Here is a 20,739-nt window from a genome sequence, read left to right as displayed (position 1 = left end):
ACATAGATACATAGATACATACATAGATACATAGATAGATAGATACATACATACATACATACATACATATATACATAGATATATACATAGATATATACATAGATATATACATAGATACATATATATATATATATATATATATATATATATATATATATATATATGTATGTATATTAATAAAACAAGCTTTTATTCCTTTTCTTTAAAAAATTCATAGTTGGCCATCACCCGGTGTGTAAACTCTCGCTGGAAAAAGGTTGTTGGAAAAAAGTACCTTCAACTTAATGGTCTTTTAAAAAAAAAGGGTAGCACTCTTGTTCCAATAAAAAGAAGTCCGGAAGTTGAGTGGGGCAAAATGACAAACCATGACTAAGAGCTTTAGTTTCTGCCTCAGTGAGCGTATACGAGGAAATGCTACATTGCTGCCACCTTTTGTTGCTGCTCACACCTGTGTTTGACTTTCCTGCCACCACATTGTTTTTTCGTTGTGGTTTTGGAGAAACAACTCTTGAGGATAAAGGTTCATCACTTGAGACCACCTGACTGCCTGATTGGGAGGAACCATCAGTTGTTGGTCCAGACTTGTGAGGTTTATGGCCAGAAGGCCTTTTTCTCCTGATAGTAGTGGTCTTCTGCCAAGTGTACACATACCTAGACGTATAATCTTTACTATAATCTTTGTGTATAATCTTTACTGTCTCTATAAAACTTGGTGAGGAAAGTAAGTTTCCTCACCACTTTTATATATAGGACTCTATTTTAATCTTTAACTGATCCATGAAAGCCTCAAAATCGTCGGTAGGGCGTAAACTTTGTGGTTCATACTCTATGGTCTTAATTTTGGAGTCAAGAATAGGAAACTCACGCTGTATTCTTGCCACTGTGTAAACCCTGGCGTCGAAGTCCGCTTTGTTTCAAATGTGTTCCCACACTGAACAAAAGCCAATAATTACTCTCACCAGTAATTGGTTTTCCACATAGGCTCCACGACCGGTCCATAAGGAGATTACCCCGCCCATCCCTGGGACAGGTAGAACAGAACAAATTTAAACGCCACCTACCACTACCTACCTCAGTGTTTTGAATATCACCTTGTTGGAGTTGGTGACTTACCGTTTGTCCATGGGTGGGTTGCCTTCACTTGTCGTGGAGGCTACGTGGAAAACCAATTACTGGCAAGAGTAATTATTGGCTTCCACTTGCCTCCAGGACAGGTCCACCAGGAGATATAAAGTATTACCTATCTAGGGGTGGGACAACCGTGGACAGTACTTTACGTCCGTCCAAAAACTAAGTCTTGATTGCTTGGTAGATCCAAATGATAATGCTTTATGAATGTACTATAGGAGGACCATGTGGCAGCTTTGTAATTTGAAGCACAGAGGTAGAATTCCTTTCTGCCCAGGAAGAAGAGACAGCCCTAGGGAAATGCTGGCTTCCCTGCAATTTCATATGCCTTAATACACGGATTTAACCAATTACTAAGCGTACTTTTAGACGCTTTCAACCATTTTCGGGCACCCTGAAATTGAATAAATGATCTTCTTTCATGCAGAATTTTTGTCTAGATAAATAAAATGATTTTCCTCACATGCAGTAAGCTGAATTTTTCCTTTTTTTGTTTTTTTTTTTTGTTTGAGGGATTCGGACAAAAGGAAGGAACAAAGATTTCCTGCTCTTTGTGGAAATCTAACTGCAACACATACAATTGTTCACTACCATTTCACGCAATTTCCTACCTTTAGCTGGTCAGCAGGCGCCAGTCGGCCAATCAGGTGTACGGTCATATACCCTTTGCCTGCCATACCAAATCTAGCAGGAATTGCATAAATTAGCATTCAGGTGGGAGGCTCGGTTGGACGTGATCGTTGATTACATTTATTACAGTGACCGCCGCGTGTAGGCATCTCCCACACAGTCCCCTCCCTACCCACTCACCTGTCAACCGCATCCTGGAAGCTGCAAAAAGAAATTTAAAATCACACACACTGGTTCGCACAACAGCAAGGGGCCCCAGTTTCTCTCACTGGCCAGGGGCCCCTAAACCACCATGCGATACCTATAGGGAAATGCAGGCGAGCCCTGGATCTCTCACTTCCAGGGACTTCACCCCCATTACCTCTAAACTGAATGCTAACTGCAACACACACAATTGCTCACTACCAGTTCAAGCAATTTCCTACCTTTATCTGGTCAGCAGGCGCCAGTCGGCCAATCAGGTATACGTTCATACACCCTTTGCCTGCCATACCAAATCTAGCAGGAATTGCATAAATTGGCATTCAGGTGGGAGGCTCGGTTGGACGTAGTCGTTGATTACATCTTGGTTTAGGGGCCCCTGGCCAATGAGAGAGACTGGGGCCCCTGGCTGTTGTGCGAACCAGTGTTGTGATTTTAAATTTCTTTTTTGCAGCTTCCAGGATGCGGTTGACAGGTGAGTGGTTAGGGAGTGGACTGTGTGGGAGATGCCTACATGTGGCGGTCCCTGTAAAAGATGTAATCAACGATTACGTCCAACCGAGCCTCCCACCTGAATGCTAATTTATGCAATTCCTGCTAGATTTGGTATGGCAAGCAAAGGGTGTATGACCGTACACCTGATTGGCCGACTGGCGCCTGCTGTCCAGATAAAGGTAGGAAATTGCTTGAACTGGTAGTGAGCAATTGTGTGCATTGCAGTTAGCATTCAGTTTAGAGGTAATGGGGGTGAAGTCCCTGGGAGTGAGAGATCCAGGGCTCGCCTGCATTTCCCTCTAGGTATCGCATGGTGGTTTAAGGGCCCTTGGCCAGTGAGAGAGACTGGGGCCCCTGGCTGTTGTGCGAACCAGTGTTTGTGACTTTGTGGAAATCTGACATCACTTTTAGTGAAAAAGAAGGCGGTAACTGAAACTTAATTATATCCTCCAAGATAGTCATGTACAGTGGTTTTATATTAAGGGCCTGTATTTCTCAGATATGCCTGGCCGTAGTTATAGCCACCAGAAAACAAGTTCAGGGTTAAGTCCTTTATGGATATTTGATCCAAAGGCTCAAAAGGAAACTGAATGATAAAATGAAAAACTAAATTTAGATCCCAATGAGGTACAGTAGGTTTCTTCACCACTGACTTTCTTTTAACCGCTTTAATAAAGCTTTTAATCAGGGAATTTGAAGGAAAAGGAACATCAACGTAGCACTTTATGGGTATTCAATTTTAAACCCATATCTAGTAGTCTCAGAAAGGAAAAGATGTAGTGTGGCACTTCCCACATGCAGCGTGAGTGTAAGTGTGTTAATACAGCACAAAAAAAAATGGATCTCACTGGCTTGCACAGGTCTGACACCTAAGGTTGTGTCGCTATGACGTGTGCCCCGCTTGATTGAAGAAAAGAACAACCATATGGCATGTAGATCAGAAAAAGATAACTGCGTGCACCTTCCGTCAGAAATGTGATTTATTATCATCGATGGCGACAACCAGTGCTCGAGGGTACAGACAACTAAGACACTATGTAATATATCGAAAAGTCAAACGTATTGTAAACCATCTCTTACGTATCCATAGGTGCAGGAACCGTGGAACGCGTGACCAAGCGTCAGCTAGACGTGAAACGGCCGTCGCCCCACCTTTCAGTGCCCGCACCCACCTCCTGCATCACTGAGCCTGCACCTATGGATACGTAAGAGATGGTTTACAATACGTTTGACTGTTCGATATATTACATAGTGTCTTAGTTGTCTGTACCCTTGAGCACTGGTTGTCGCCATCGATGATAATAAATCACATTTCTGACGGAAGGTGAACGCAGTTATCTTTTTCTGATCTACATGCCAAACCTATATCTAGGCCTTTCTGCAGGAAACCTTACCTGGTCTGTACTGGCTTGTGCTGCTGGGTCCCCGACCTGAGAGGAGGAAAGCTCCATGGTGATTACCGGAGGAGCAGCTTGTGTGTTTATATATGTTGACCCCAGGTTATGTATGTATTTGCTGTGTTTTTTTTATACGGTTATGGCTGTTTGTTTTTGGTCGACCACTCAGCTTTTACTATTGCCTGTGGTTGAACATACTCACTTTTTTACACTTGTCCCTAATCAGGAATTAGGCTTATTTTTTTCCTTTCCCTCCCCCTCACCCATATAATTTTTGTGTACAGCTACATATATATCCGCTAACACAGGCAGGGGTTAAGATGTGTCCCTTTAAGGTAGAGCACATTGGCCTGACGAGATCTATTGGGACTGGTTTGTTTCGGTATTTATATGTTTAGTGTGTCGAGCCGCACTATAGTGCGCGTTGACATGCACTGTATTGATTGTTCACTTTTGACAGTGGGAGGGTTGTGGGTGTGACATGCCCCACCGGCTTTCATTGGTTTAGTCTGGTGATGGGAGGCTGTGGGTGTTTAACTTGGATTGGACAGAGGCGTATTCACTTCCTGTTTTTGGTCCGGTATCTTGTTTACCTGATAGGAGCAAGCAGTGATCTGGCTACATGTCACTGCACGCAGTTTCTCATTAGGTTCAATGTGGTAGTAAAACGAATGCCGTACCCTCAGAGGGTGTGTTCCCAGGCTTGAGGGCTGGCATTTTTGTAAGGTGCGTTTTACATTTTACTTTGCTAGTTCCCCATCAAGTCTTTTGTACTCTGATTGGTTGCTCCTTTTGACTTTGTCCAGTCTGTGTTGCTGTCAGACTTGATTTCCAAATGAAGCAGATTGACAAGCAGTGAAGATTTTCAATTTGCAGTTTATTCACAAATATTGTGAATACATAGCTGTCACCCAATGCAGAAGCCAGGTGTAACTATAGCTCTGTTGTATAAAGCTCTCAGATGCCCACAGCGCTGTAGAACGCTGTGAGCATCTAAGCATCTGGAAGCAAGTGTGTCTACATTGCAGCTGGGTAAAGCAGCACAACGGACGTTCCGTCGTAGACACACTTGCTTCCAGTTGTGTTCTACAGCGCTGTAAGCATCTGAGAGCTTTATAAAACTGAGAGCTATATTTACACCTGGCTTCAGCATTGGGTGACGGCTATGTATTCACAATATTTGTGAATAAACTGCAAATTGAAAATCTTCACTGCTGGTCGATCTGCTTCATTTGACTTGTACAACCGATTGGTCCACTCTTGTGTGGTTTATATAAGGCTTCACTTGTGATGCAATGTTCATAGAGAGCTTGCAGTTTGACATAGGAGGGGTAATCCGAAACAGTGGGTTGTAGCTAACACTAAGCCCACTTTCATATATAATTTTTTTAACATGTCACTGCTTCAATAAAGAGCCATACATTTGTGCAGTGCTGCTCATTTTTGTGTATTGGATTGATTCTGAACCTAGAGGGCAACTGGATCATCTTCAGCACATCATGCACGTATCTTCATTTGAGTACCGTTCATAACTACCGTATTTTTTGGACCATAAGATGCACTTTTTCTCCCCCAAAAGTGGGGAGAAAAAGTACCTGCGTCTTAGGGTCCGAATACTACAATTCCGACTGGCAGCAGCTTTCCCCCGGCATCCCTATCACCACAGAGGCCTTTCCCTATGCATTTCAATCACTGTAACCGCATCCTGACACAAGCTTTCCACACTTTGCAATCACCGCAGCCGCCTCCCAACACAAGCTTTCCCCCGCATTGCAATCACCACGGCTGCCTCCTGACACCAGCTTTTCCCCGCATTGCAATTACCGCAGCCGCCTCCCAAAACAAGCTTTCCCCTGCATTGCAATCACCACGGCCGCCACCCGACACAAGCTTTCCCCCGCATTGCCATCACTACGGCCACCTCCCGACTCAAGCTTTCCCCCCTGCATTGCTATCACCGCTGTGCCTACTTACTCTGTAAAAGTCTTTCGCCACAAGCTCAACTTCTTTCGTGCCGATTGCTATTGAGCATGGCCTGGAGGAGGATAGAAGAAATCCGCTGTGGTGCCGGTCATGGCAGGAGAGTGAGGACAATTCAGCGTTCTCAGAGTGTGACCCCATCGCACATGTGCCATCAGGTCCTAGAATGACAGATGATCAGGAACAAGCTGGGCTTCTCTCCCAGCTACAGCCATGAGGACAGCTACAGTGTAGGTGAAGAATCAGAGTTTTAGGCGTGAGCCTGGTCAGGAGAAAAACAGAGGGAGTCTGCCTGATAGCCGCGCATGGTGGAAGATGAGGAGGCAGTCAACTGTAAAATCCCATGACGGCTTCCTTGACCCCTGGATCACCCACTTCCTGTAATGGCATCCTGCACACTCATAAGGTGAGAGAAAGGCATTGGGTGTTACTTCTGTGTGAATTTCAGTGCCTGATCTCCCTATACTGACATCCCACTGTAGCAGATTAGTCTACATGGTTTGTTTTTGTAGCTGGGGGGCAGTGGGGATTAGTGTAGCTGGAGAGCATCCAGGGTAACTGTTTACTGTACTTGGGGGGGGGGCAGTCAGGGTAACTGTTTAGTGTAGCTGGGGGCAGTGGGGATTAGTGTAGCTGGTGGGCAGTCAGGGTTTCTGGTTACTGTTGCTGGGAGGTAGTGGGGATTAGTGTGTGTGGGGGGGGGGGGAGCAGGGGCTACTTTAGCGGGGCAGTGTAGCTTAGACTCCCCTGCCCCATGAGCGCACCAGGTTTTGTATATATTTTTCCCTAGTTTTTGGCCTCTAAATCTAGGTGCATCTTATGGTCCAATAAATACGATACTTTTTGATCCTATGCTGCTGCTGCTATTTCTCTGCTCTGCATTAGGTTGTTATACTGATTCTGTGTCTGATCCTCCCATGTCTACAGTATTATATTATGCTACTGATATTAAAGGCTCGATATCTCACTACTGATAGCTCTTACACACTCCAAATTTTGGGGCCAGGGAATCACCACGGCCAAAGTTGGGCGCAGGGTGAAGCTGAAAGATGGCTGGCGGCCAAATTACTTCTATTTGGTTTCTAAGTTGACCTTCTGCAATCACCGGTAGGGTTGTCGCGGTATACCGGTATGACGGTTTACCGCGGTTTCAATGTCCATGGTAATCATACCATGAAGATTCTCGAAATACCGGTTTCTTAATGTTTTCGCCGCCTTCCGCATAATCCCCGTCACCGCGCCGCTATTGCCCAGCTCTCTGTCTCCCGCCATTAGAAAAGCAAGCTCCCAAAGCCTGCTGATTGGTGCCGGATGGTGACGCGCAGGATAGGAAGTGATGCCGCGGCTGGAGCGCATATGCAGAGTGCTCCTGGCCGCGGCTGAAACGCACACGCAGAAAGCTCCCGGCCAGTGGCGCTTCTGAGCGGCAAATAGTCCCTAGGGGACATCGCCAACAGGGAAATCCATTCCAATCCCAGCAGCTAAAGCATGAGGACGGAGCTCACATTACAGCCCTGCAGAGCTTCCTGCTGTAAGGATGAGCGCCGCCCCCTCTCATTCCCGCCCGGCTTGTTTGAAAGTGCGTGCTAGACATCAGTATGAAAACCAGCAGCAGTGAGTTTATCAGCTGCAGAGACTAAGCTGACAGAGCTGCACAGGAGGTGGGGAGAGATGAGCCGTTTCTTGGTGTGTGTTCCAGTGACAGAAGCAGAGACACTGAAGCACGGAGGAAGGTCTGTACTATATTTACATAAGCAAGCTAACCTGCCGCTGGAAGTTCCTGTGTCTGGCCGCCCTGTTATTGTCCTTCTTTGCTTCTCTGCTTCTCATATGCTCCTCTCACCCTCCCCCTTCCTAGTGCTTTAACCCCTTCCCTGCTGCACTGGACCACCTGTGGTGAGACATCTCTCTCTAACTCATCTGACTCTCACACATTTTTCAGCATCTGTCCCTCCTACAATCCTCTATCTGCCTTACTCCCCTCCCCCCCCCCCCCCCCCCCTTCCACTTTCTTGCATCTCTCTCTCTCTCTGCTATCTCTTATGCTGGGTACACACATTGCAATTTCCCACTTGATCGGCGGGATCAATCTTGGCCGATCGATTATTTCCATGTTCGATTGGGTTTCGATAAATACAGCCGTTGATTTTGCATACTTAACATGAGTAAATCGACGGCTGTATCGATCGAGACCCGATCGAACATGTCGGAAATAATCGCTCGACCAGAAATTGCAAAGTGTGAACCCAGCATTACTGTCCCTACCTGCCTTCTCTCACAGACTGCTGTGTATTCCCCTTCCTTCTCTCTCACTTTCCTCTCTATGACCTGTATTAAGATTATGATGTATTTATTTTACAATGCTTCAGTAAACATTTTATAATGTTTAACGTTATGTCACTGATTGCCCTCATAGGAGCTCACAATCTAATCCTACCATAGTCATAGCCTAATGGCCTACCTTATTATTTATATAGCACTGACATCTTCTGCAGCACTTTACAGAGTACATAGTCATGTCACTGACTGTCCTCGTAGGAGCTCACAATCTAATCCTACCATAATCAAAAGTCTAATGTGTTTGATCTCTCCCCATGTCACCTGTGACCTGACTGCCACCACGGCAGATAAGATCATTTTTAAAGAGAACCTGTTGCATTTCTAGACACAGATTATGCAGGCTCAGGATAATTGAAATGAGAATTGTGTAATACCGTATACCGTGATACCGTGGTATTTTTTTGGACTGTTATCATACCGTGGATTTTCATACCGTTGCAACCCTAATTCACCGTTACCCAAATTAGTCATTTTTCACATTATGGTATATAGCAACGCCCAGATTATTTGCGCAGATTTCTCACAACCCCGTCTGGGTTTTTCCTGACCGACATCACATCGGCTTTACACTGGTGGTGAGTTCATTTACACCTTACAGCTCCTCTTTAATACACAAGTACCCTTTTTCTTTTTTTAAGATCCTCAGAGTTCTCTGTTATAAGGTGCTATGTTGAACTTTCAGTGACCAGTATGACAGAGTGTAAGAGAGATAACAAAATTTAACACACCTGCTCCTCATGCACACCTAAAACTTTGTAACACTAACAAGTAACATGACTACAGGGAAGTAAAATATCTAATTGGGAAGCATTTTGACATTCTTCTCTAAAGAATGTACTCCCTTCTCAAAAAATTAGCATATTGTGATACAGTTCATTATTTTCTGTAATGTACTGATAAACATTAGACTTTCATATATTTTAGATTCATTACACACAACTGAAGTAGTTCAAGCCTTTTATTGTTTTAATATTGATGATTTTGGCATACAGCTCATGAAAACCCAAAATTCCTATCTCAAAAAATTAGCATATCATGAAAAGGTTCTCTAAACGAGCTATTAACCTAATCATCTGAATCAACTAATTAACTCTAAACACCTGCAAAAGATTCCTGCGGCTTTTAAAAACTCCCAGCTTGGTTCATTACTCAAAACCGCAATCATGGGTAAGACTGCCAACCTGACTGCTGTCCAGAAGGCCATCATTGACACCCTCAAGCAAGAGGGTAAGACACAAAGTTTTTTCTGTTAAAACACTTTTAGAAAAAAAATTCTCAGCAAAAAGTACCCCCCAAAGAAAGCCTAATTGGTGGTGAAAAAAACAAGATATAGATTGTTTCATTTTGATAAGTAGTAATAAAGTTATAGGCGAATGAATGGAAGGAGCACTGACAGGTGAAAATTGCTCAGGTTTTTTAAAGGGGAAAACCCTTCAAGGGGAAATGGTTAATTGTAGCAGAGAGGAATGTAAACATTCCCTGACAGTTCTGGACACATTGGAAGAAGTTTCTGCACAGATACACTGCTCAGAAATCATTACAATATAAATATACCAGTTTTGAATAAAATGCAATGGAAGCATTCAGAGAAAGTAAACTGTACTTTGGGAACTTGTAATTTCTAAATGAATAATACTTATGCAAAAAGCAAATATGATAACTGTACAGGATATAAAAAGTAGGAAAATGCATTTTATTGACTTTTATGTCAGAGTTCAATACCGCTTTAAGGCATGAATAAAAAAAATCAGCTTTATTTACCTGTTGCTTCTTCCAGTCCCCTGCAGCCGTCCCATGCCCTTGCAATCATGCACGGATCTTCCAGTCCATCTCTGCTAGCTAGTTCCATTTTTGCCGATAGGCCTGGCCACGCATAGTCTTCTTCACATTCCCAATAGCGTCCTGCACAGGACACTATTGCAGACGGGAACACGAAGGAGACGCGTGGCCAGACCTGTGCAGTAAGCCTGGCAGGAGGGATGCAATGGTATTAAATTCCACGGTATGATAACAGTCTAAAAAAATACCACAGTATGACGGTAGTACGTTATTAGTTATTTGGACCTGGGCCCCCCCTTACAGTAAATAATGTGCTCACCCGAGTGTGGGGCGCCCTACTCACTCTGCATATGTATGATTAAGCCACTGAGAGATTTGGGGCACCGGGTAAAACTGTAAAAAGGCTCATCCTGCTCCTGCAAAAGTCCTGGTGACGTTAGAGATAGGTGTAGCCAGTAATAGGTGGCCGCAGCATACGTAGCCAGGCATGGGTGTAGCCAGTAGTAGGTGGTCGCAGCATACGTAGCCAGGGATAGGTGTAGCCATTAGTAGGTGGCTGCAGCACACGTAGCCAGGGATCGGTGTAGACAGTAGTAGGTGGCCGCAGAATAGGTAGCCAGGGATAGGTGTAGCCAGTAGTAGGTGGCCGCAGAATAGGTAGCCAGGGTTAGGTGTAGCCAGTAGTAGGTGGTCGCAGCATACATAGCCAGGGATAGGAGTAGGCAGAATTAGGTGGCCGCAGCATACATAGCCAGGGATAGGTGTAGCCAGTAGTAGTAGGTGGCCGCAGAATAGGTAGCCAGGGATAGGTGTAGCCAGTAGTAGGTGGACGCAGGATAGGTAGCCAGGGATAGGTGTAGGCAGAATTAGGTGGCCGCAGCATAGGTAGCCAGGGATAGGTGTAGGCAGGATAGGTGGCCGCAGTATAGAGAGCCGGGGGGGACGCAACGGTGGGGGTACAAATGCTCGCTTGCCGGCAGTTCCTACGCGCTGCACTGGCTTCATTGTTTTTCTGTGTCTTCTCCTTGTAGCAGTGCCCAGAACAGGAAGGAGGAAGAAGCCAATACAGCGCACAGGACCTTCCGGCAAGTATTTATTTATTCCCCACCGCTTTTCATGCGCATGCCGCTACGTTGCATCCATGCTGCTATGTTGCCCCACCCCCCGAAATCGGTAAAATTAGTTTGTGCTTGGTATGATTACCATGCACAATCAAACCGTGGTATACCGTGGCAACCCTAGCTGGCGGTGGGGGACTGAAGGATCCATGAGTGACGGCACGGGACAGCTGCAGGGGACTGGTAGAAGCCCCAGGTAAGTAAAACTGATTTTTGTATTCATGCCTTGATTATCTCTTTAAAGAGACACTGAAGTGAAAAAAAATTATGATATAATGATTTGTATGTGTAGTACAGCTAAGAAATAAAGCATTAGAAGCAGAGACAGAAGTCTAACATTTGTTTCCAGTACAGGAAGAGTTAAGAAACTCCAGTTGTTATCTATGCAAATAGCCATTGAGTTCTAATGCTGGGGATACACGGTACGTTTCTGTATCGTGTATTGAGCAGCTGATCCGGCCAGCTGATAATATTCAGCTGGTCCGAACACGCTGCTTGACCCCCGTCCGCTCAATCCCTGCCGGCGGACAATGGCAGGGAATCGAGCAGCTGAGAAGGAGCGCTGGCGGGGACAAGCGGTAATCGATCCGCGCGAAAATAGGATTATTTCTTAGCATCAGCATGGGTTTACGAAGGACAGGTCCTGTTTGACTAACATGCTCAGCTTTTATGAGGTGGGGAAGGCTAGTGTGGATACTGGGAATGTTGTAGATGTGATATACTTGGACTTTGCAAAGGCCTTCGACACTATTCTAGTGCAAAAGTTGAGGATGCAAGGTGTGGGGAAGAGTCTGTGTGCATGGATAGGGAACTGGCTAATGGACAGAAAACAAAGGGTTGTGGTTAATGGATTATAATCAGAATGGGTGACTGTTAGCAGTAGGGACCCACAGGGCTCAGTACTAGGGCCAGTGCTCTTCAGTTTATTTATTAATGACCTAGTAGTGCTCTTCAGTTTATTTATTAATGACCTAGTAGATAAAGTAGAAAGCAATCTTGCTATTTTTGCAGATGATGCAAATTTGTGCAGAATCATCAACTCTCAGGAGGATAGTGACCTATTGCAACAGGATCTGGATAGGATGGCTCTATGGGCACATAATTGGAAGACGAAATTCAATGTTGAAAAATGTAAAGTCATGCATTTTTAACTGGTCTAGTACCATACAAAATAAACTGGACACAGATGGGGCATCAAACTTGAAGAAGGACTTAGGAGTACTCATCGACAACAAGTTAAATAATCGTGTTCAATGCCAAGATGCTGCAGCTAAAGCAAATACAATTTTGGGATGCATTAAAAGGGAAATAAAAACTCTGGATGCTAGCATATTTCCGCTGTTTAATGGGACCCTGAGCAAACCTGTAAATCAAAACTTTTACTTAGCTGGGGCTTCCTCCAGCCCACAGAACAGCGCGGGGTCCCCCGGCATCCTCCTGGCTTTTCTGTAGGTCCCGCTGGCGGCTCCGTTACAGGCAACACCTGGGCCGGGTGTTAGGCCGGCACTTCCTGGATTTGAATGCTTGGCGCCCGCTCCACGTCATCACGGCGGCCGGCGTGACATAACTGCGCATGTGCGTTTTTCTAACTCTGATCCACGCATGCGCAGTAGTGTCATGCCGGCCGCCTTGATGACCCGGCCCGGGTGTTGCAGGTAACAGAGCTTGCCAGCAGGACCCGCAGAAGAGTCAGGACGCCGCCAGGGAACATCGCAGCCTACGGTGGGCTGGAGGAAGCCCCAGGTAAGTGAAGGTTTTGATTTACAGTACTGCTCAGGGTCCCTTAAACTCCCTAGTAAGGCCGAATCTGGAATATAGAATTCAGATCTGGGTACTGCATTGCAGGAAATATATTGCAGTTTTAGATCAGGTGCAGAGAAGAGCAACTAAATTTATTAAAGGGATAGAAGGTTTCACTTACCAGGAAGGGTTGGATAAACTAGCCTTATTTTATCTAGAGAATAGACGCCTTAGAGAGGATCTAATTAACTTATATAAATACATCAGAGGGCAATATACAAGCTTGGCAGATGAGCTTTTTGTCCCTAGGCTTTTACAAAGGACTAGGGTACACGATCTGCGCATGGAGGAAAAAAGTTTTAGCAATTTATTTAGGAAAGGGTTCTTTACAGTAAGAGTGATTAAGATGTGAAATGCATTGCCACAGGAAGCAGTTATGGCAAATTCTATATCTGCATTTAAGGGGGGGGGGGCTTAGATGCTTTCCTTGCATTGAAAGTAAATTGAAACAGCACATTAAACAGATCATTTTATGACCGTTATGCTTTGTTTTAACATAGTTTCTCCTTACAGAATGAAGATGATGTTATTTATACTGCAGAACGGCTACTGAGTATTTTGAAGATATGTGCTGGATTGGTGCCTGCTATGTCATCACTTCGAATGTCATCAGTATTAAAACATTTTTAACAATTTAGGTTAAAAAAAGAGAATCCAGTAAGGTATTAAAGATGTGTAAATTTAGGTGAAGGAGATCAGTTTAAAACAAGATAAACTAGATCTATTTTAATTTGTACAAAGTCATGTAAATATTTCGACATCAAAGCATACTTGTAAATTTATATTTAATATATCCCACTTACACTTCAAAAACATATCTTATACTCATAAATAAAGATGGTTTTGCATAGTTTTCATTATGAACAATGTTCTTTATCGCTACTGTGAATTAATTATAGAATTATTATTATTATTGATTTATAAAGCACCAACATATTCCATGGTGCTGTACAAAGTAAGAAACAAACATGGGGTACGTAATAATACAGACAATGATATATACCAAAAAACTAAATACAGAATCGGTAATTGCATTGACAAAAGTAGCATGAATAAAATGTATAACAAATTCCAAGACATTAACCGCTTCACCTACCCCGGCACAAATCTCTATGTTGCTGCTTAACCTCGCAGGGATGTAGATTCTCCTCCCCTGCTTGCACTCGCCCCCCCCCCCCCCCCATGCCCCCTTGCCCTCGATACCGACGCCGATCGCTTGACTGGAGATCAATGAATGGGAACACTGTTCCCATTCATTGATCTAAGTCCCCGTGTGAATGGCCGTCTATGAGACTTTGCCGTCATTCACAAAAATCGATACTTGCATGTCCATGTGTTACTTCCTGTTTTGCGTAGTAATACTACGCATAGGGAAGTTGTGCGTGAGGACATCTTGTGGCCAGATAGTGAAATTACATCTACACACATTTTTTCCATTAACAGACTTTTTTTTTTTTTACATTTAAAATTAACCCCTTACCTTCCACATTCCCCAATAGTTACCCGAAACAATTTTTTTGTAAAAAAAAAAAAATATATAATTAACCACTTCACCACTGAGGGGTTTTACCCCCTGACCACCAGAGCAATTTTCACCTTTCAGCGCTCCTTCCATTCATTCTTCTATAATTTTATCATTACTTATCGCAATGAAATGAACTATATCTTGTTTTTTTCGCCACCAATTAGGCTTTCTTTAGGTGGGACATTATGCCAAGAATTATTTTTTTCTAAATGTGTTTTAATGGGAAAATAGGAAAAATGTGGGGAAAAAATAATTATTTTTCAGTTTTCGGCCATTATAGTTTTTAAATAATGCATGCTACTGTAATTAAAACCCATGAAACGTATTTGCCCTTTTGTCCCGGTTATAAAACCATTTAAATTATGTCCCTATCACAATGTTTGGCGCCAATATTTTATTTGGAAATAAAGGTGCATTTTTTTCAGTTTTGCGTCCATCCCTAATTACAAGCCCATAGTTTATAAAGTAACAGTGTTATACCCTCTTGACATAAATATTTAAAAAGTTCAGTCCCTAAGGTAACTATTTATGTATTTTTTTTAATTGTAAATTTTTTAATTTTTTTTAATTACAAAAAAAAAAAAAAAATGGGGAGTGTGGGAGGTAATGAGTTAATTTTATGTGTAAAAGTCATTTATTTGTATGTGAAAAATGTGTAGGGTGTAGTTTACTATTTGGCCACAAGATGGCCACAGTAACTTTTTGTTTTAATGCGACCTCCAAGCTTCCTTCCGGAAGCTTGGAGGAAGAATAAGGAGGCTGGACACGTGAGTTTTTTCTCACAATGATCGCGCTGCCCATAGGAGAGCAGCTGATCATTGCGGGGCTTAGATCAACGAACGGGAATGGATTTTCCCGTTCATTGATCTCTGGGCGAGCGGGCGGCGGCGTGTTTACTAGCGGCGGGCGGCGTGTTTACGAGCGGGAGCGCGGGCAGCGTCGGGAACGCGGAAAGTACGTGTTTCTCCGTCCCTGGTTTTTAAAGGATGGAAAAAGGGGCGGAGAAATACGTACGCGCGGGGGTAAAGTGGTTAAAAAAACAAAAAGTGTAAATAGTTACTTTAGGGACTGAACTTTTTAATATGTATGTCAAGAAGGTATATTACTGTTAATTTTTAAACAATGGGCTTGTAAATGGTGACGGACGAAAAACTGAAAAAATGCACCTTTATTTCCAAATAAAATATTGGCGCCATACATTATACTAGGGAAAAACTTTGCAATAACCGGGACAAATGGGCAAATAAATTGTCGGTTTTAAATACGGTAGCATGTATTATTTTAAAAATATAATGGGCAAAAACTGAGAAATAATGAATTTTTTACTTTTTTTTTTGTTTGTTTTGTTTTTTTTTTGTTTTTTTGTTTTGTTTTTCCTGTTAAAATGCAGTTGGATTAAAATAATTCATATAAAAAGTACCCCCAAAAGAAAGCCTAATTGGGGCGAAACAAAACAAGAGATTGTTTTGTTGTGATAAGTAGTAATAAAGTTATAGGTGAGTGAATAGAAGGAGCACTATTGTTCTGGTGTTAAAGGGGTAAAAACCTTGGAGGTGAAGTGGTTAAAGGGTGCAAGCCCAGCCCTTGAAAGCTTACAATCTAAGGCATGGGGGTTTCTGCATTATTTACTTTGCATAATGTGATGCCTGTTGAATGTTTCCCCACTTTGTTACATAAAGAAGCAGAGTACGGATGTTGGCAATTGGAGGTCACTCAATAAGTTACAGAGACCTGTGTTCAGTTTGGGCAAGGCTCCTCTATAAAGCAGTATTGATGCGCACTGCTGAGGGATCTTCTGTTGTAGATCATGGAACAAAAAGAGTAAGACCTAGTGTAAAAGAACTCCAGGATGAGATGCACACCACTTTCCATGTGTCCTACATGATGGGGGCTGGATACTACTCTTCCTACCTGAAAGGGTCAGGAAATGCAGTAAGGCTTTAAAAGCACTCCACACCATGCAGACTTCAGTGCTTTTCCTGTCCATGTCAGGGTAGAATGCCAGAAGCCCTGCTCCAGCCCATCAATGGGCTGAGGGTAAGTGGTAGGCTGTTACTCAGTGACCAGGGGAGGATCTGGTTGCGGATCTGACCGCAGTTTACCAGCTTATGTGGTTTTCGTGTTGCCGGGTTCCCGGTACTGGAGGCTGGGAGGCTCAGCAGTGACCCATTTTTCGCAATCTGCTTCGCTTAGCCGCATGCTTAGGCATCCATGATGGAGTGAGGTAACTTCCACCAGAAGTGGTCTGAGGTCCGCCGCTTCTGGAAGTGCACTGCATGCATGGTATTTACAGCCGATGGGCTAAATGCTGGCCTTGTTACATGCTGGGTGTCAGGTGAAGGAACAATCTTGGTTGGGCATTGCTGCTGGGGACAGCAGAAGGGGGACCTCATTTCCACTACATGGAACACAGAAGCGGCCTGGGCGAACCAGAAGTGCATTTGGCTTTCGCCAGGAAGTTACCAATCGCATGTGGAGGACGCAGACTATTTAAAGTGAGTACTGCTGTCATTATGTTACCTGCACCAATGAAAGAAACATCAGGGTATCAGGGCACAAGCAACAGTCCTTTACTACAAGCGGATCAGGTTATATGCTGCTGAAGTGTTCTTTCTGGCAATTGCGTTGTATTTTTTCTTATACCAAGACTAGGTCTTTTATGTGTTTTTGTTACAGGATCCTAAAAAGTCTGCCTTCACTTCTAAACTTAAGCTTAGGGCTTATGGTGTTTGCAAGAAATTATTAGCCACTTCTTATTTGAAGCTCCTTTGTCATGCTTTAAGTATTATTGATGGGGAAGGGGAATCCTCTTTAAAACTAGTATTTCATGTGGAAATGGATACATTTAAGAATTGAAGGGCATATTCACAGTTGTAATGCAACGTTAAAGTTGCAACGCAGCATTACAACGCAAAAAAAGGTGGTAACGCACATTAACGCTGCGTTACCATAGCATACAGTAGATACAGCAGAGCATACAGTCAATGAAAAGTATGCCTCTCTGTATCTGTTAGTCTGCGGTTTAGAGGTTACGCATTGCAAGCAGTGAATTACCCTAACGCAACATTTACAATGCGACGTAACGTTGCACTGTGAATGTTGCATAGACTTAACATTACAGTGCGTTATCCTGCGTTATAATTACTTTATGACACAGGTCAACAACGTCCCACTGTGACCTAAAGGATGCATAAAATCCTTAAAGAGTTCCTGATAGTCATGCTGTGGCAGAAAAATCGGTTCCGGCAGTGTTTCAGGAGGTGCAGGAACAGGTCAGGCCAAATTTAGAATCCTCTTCCGAAGGGTGAGAGGCTGGAGCGGGGACATCTGGGCAGGAAAGAGGATAACTCAAAAAAGAGGAAAGGTAAACTTAAATGATTACTAGAACAAACGGATGATTTACTCTAATGTATACATGGAGCATTAGATCTGTACCTAGATCTTCAACTGTCGAGGATGAGATGCATGAGGAACAGCAACAGGTTGGTGGCCTTTCCTCTTCATAATTCTATGATAAAGCTTATCGCTCATGAATGGAAGGAGCCTGATAAAAAGCTTTTTTGACATAAATCGTCAAAAAGATTTCCGATTGATGAGACTGAAGCTGAAAAATGGTCTAAAATACCTAAATTAGATTTAGCTACCTCAAAGCTCCTATTCCTTTAGAAGACACTGGCGTTTTGAAAGATATGTCTGATAGAAAGGTGGAGGCACTTTTCAGACAAACATGGGAATCAAATGCTGCTCCTTTTGTGCCTAACTTAGCTGCAGCCTTTACTTCAAGGTGCTTAAGCAACTAGTTGGTGAGATTAGAGGCTAACCTCAAAAAAGGCACACCTCATGCTGAGATGTTAGATTCTATTTCAGTATAATCTCTAGTGGCAAAATGTTTGTATGACACTTCAAGTGAGGCAATCAGGGTTGCAGCTAAGTCAGCTGCCAGAAGGTTGAAGGGTTGGGAGGGCGATTTGACAGCCAAGACTAATGCTACGTACACACATGCGACAACGATCGTTCGTTGAGAACGACGAACAAACTTTTAATTGATGAAAGAACGACCTAAGTAAAGTTAGTTTTTAAATGTGTGTAACGATCTGATCGTTAGAACGAACGTTACATCACGTAAGGAACTATTGCGCTTGCCCATAAAAATGAGAAGTTTCATGGAGAAATAGCGAAATGCGCATGTCAAGCCTAGTACGAACGACCGTTTCCAACGATGTACTACTTTTGCAAACGATCGTCGTTGGTAAAAATCCACCAAGCTAGATCGTTCGTTTTTAACGATCTAGCTCGTCCGTCGTTAGACTTAATGATCGTTGGTTGCTTTTTTTAAAACGATCGTCGTTTGAAACGATCGGGGAACGATCGTTTCAAATGACTATAGTCTCATGTGTGTACGCACCTTAAGCTTTGTGCATTACCATTTGAAGTTAATCTTTTTGGCTCTGGGTTAGTGGAAGCTCTTTCTGGAGCAGCTGATAACAAAAAGGGATTTCCACCTAAAAAGAACAACATTTTTCCTATGAATTTTTTTTTTTTTTCAGGAAAAATGCTGAAAGTAAAAGAGGCGGGAAAAACGTGGCAAGCTCAGAAAAGTAACAAATCCAAAGAATTCATGATTAATCCCTTTCTCAATCCAGTTCTGAATTTAAATCCTCACAAAAATCCCAGCAATGACGGTTGGCAGGTCAGGGGTCAGTTAACTAATTTCTTTCCCTCTTGGGAAAAGGTGACAAAGAATAGCTTCGTCCTGGACATTGTTGCTCACAGCCTGGAGCTAGAATTTGTCAAACGACCTCCTACAAAATTTATAAGAACAATTCCATATCACGACGATCTATTACTGACAGCTCGAGATGTCTTTCTTTTGAAGCAGATAATATTGATTCAGAGTACTTTACAGAATCTGAATGGTTGATAAACATCAAATAATCATGGAATTGCACACCCCACTATGCCCAACTTACCACTTTATCTTTATTTAATTAATTATGACAGACACCAACTTGGAGTAAGGCCACGGCCATTTATTGGGGATAACGATAACCAAAATGATCTTTTCTTTATTAATTATAAGCATAAATAAACACCAATTATCTTTATTAACTCATAAAGAATAAAATCAACAGCATAAACACAAATGTCTGCCCACCGGGTGACATTACCCAACAGCCAGCCCAGCTAAACTGGGCTGGCCCTCCAAGACCGCGGCCTGCTCAATAACAAAATGTAAATTCGCATTAAACATCAAGCCCAATGGAGGACAAATGAACATCGTCCCTCCGAAACAATCCAGGCTCCAACTCCATATGGCGCATGGACAGTCCGCCAATATTCTGCATTACTTTAAACATAAATCTATTGATTCTTCTGCAAACTCTTTCTATGAACTTTAGCCTTGGGTTGAGCCAAAGCCTCCTTGGTATTATCTCAGAGAACACCAATCTCGTACCAGACAATTGACTAGCAATTTGAAATAAATCCTCCCTCATTCTCACCATCAGCTCAATTGTCCTCCAATTCCCGATATCATTGCCGCCAATGTTTATCAACAGCCAACATTGCAATTTTTTTGAAATTAAAGGAATAAGACCTTCCCACTGAAGGCCCCTTATACCTTGCCAAAAGATCTGGAAGAATTTGATGTCCATGAACAAATTTTCTGATTAAGGTCTACTTCTGGCTCTCCTTCGTGCCCAGTATATAATTTATTTATTTATTGTATTTATAAAGCGCCAACATATTACGCAGCGCCTAAATACCGATGACCTAATATCCAGACTATGGATCTACGACCTAAAACAACATTAATACACATACAAATTAGGCCGTATATACAAGCGGAAGCGCTGCGACTCCCAACGACCAATGCGCTGAAGGGCTTCCTCTGGAAGACCCCATTTGAAAGCTTTTGTAGCCGCCCCAATCCTAAAGGAGTGGGACGTAAACCTAAACTCACCCAAACCCAGGCGGGTCAGACATTTTTTCAGAATAGCTCTGAACTGATAAAATGAAAGAGGGACACCATCTTGATGCGCTAGGAAAGACACTGAAGGGGCTCTGATCTTACAAAATTTATTTTACAGCTTGAACCGGGCAGCAACTAATAGGGCCAATCGCACCAATGCTAACCCAAGCCCCTCTACCCCTCTGATCGGTCTTTGATCTCTGGATGGATAGTTCAATCTTATCCTCAAATATCCTGACTTCCTCAACCCTAAGGGGGGACTCCGCTTTTTTTGTTGGGCGCCAACAATTCCGATATTCTAAAAGTCCGGAAAAAGCCCGAAACAAATGAGGATTTTAATAATGAACTCTCATATGAATCGATGCATACCTCTCC

The 20,739-nt window shown here is 43.1% G+C and overlaps 1 protein-coding gene across 7 annotated transcripts in view; it reads left to right on the top strand.

Moving 5' to 3' along the window:
* Nucleotides 1-13,684, top strand: part of CENPM (centromere protein M) — a 194,797-nt gene extending 181,113 nt beyond the window's left edge. For 4 of the 7 annotated variants that reach the window (XM_068242684.1, XM_068242682.1, XM_068242681.1 and 1 more), the window contains 2 exons: nucleotides 10,982-11,035; nucleotides 13,382-13,684. In XM_068242684.1, coding sequence (XP_068098785.1) covers nucleotides 10,982-11,035; nucleotides 13,382-13,498 — 171 coding nt within the window. In that variant the 3' untranslated portion in view covers nucleotides 13,499-13,684. Of the gene's footprint in view, nucleotides 1-3,544; nucleotides 3,660-10,981; nucleotides 11,036-13,368 lie in introns of all 7 variants that reach the window. The other 3 variants (XR_011022359.1, XM_068242683.1, XM_068242686.1) reach the window with 3 other exon arrangements.
* Nucleotides 13,685-20,739: the final 7,055 nt, after the last annotated feature.

Source organism: Hyperolius riggenbachi, chromosome 6 (assembly GCF_040937935.1).
Source record: "Hyperolius riggenbachi isolate aHypRig1 chromosome 6, aHypRig1.pri, whole genome shotgun sequence".
Lineage (NCBI taxonomy): Eukaryota > Metazoa > Chordata > Amphibia > Anura > Hyperoliidae > Hyperolius > Hyperolius riggenbachi.
Note: the sequence above shows the minus strand (reverse complement) of the source record. Positions and strands in the feature narration are given on the sequence as shown.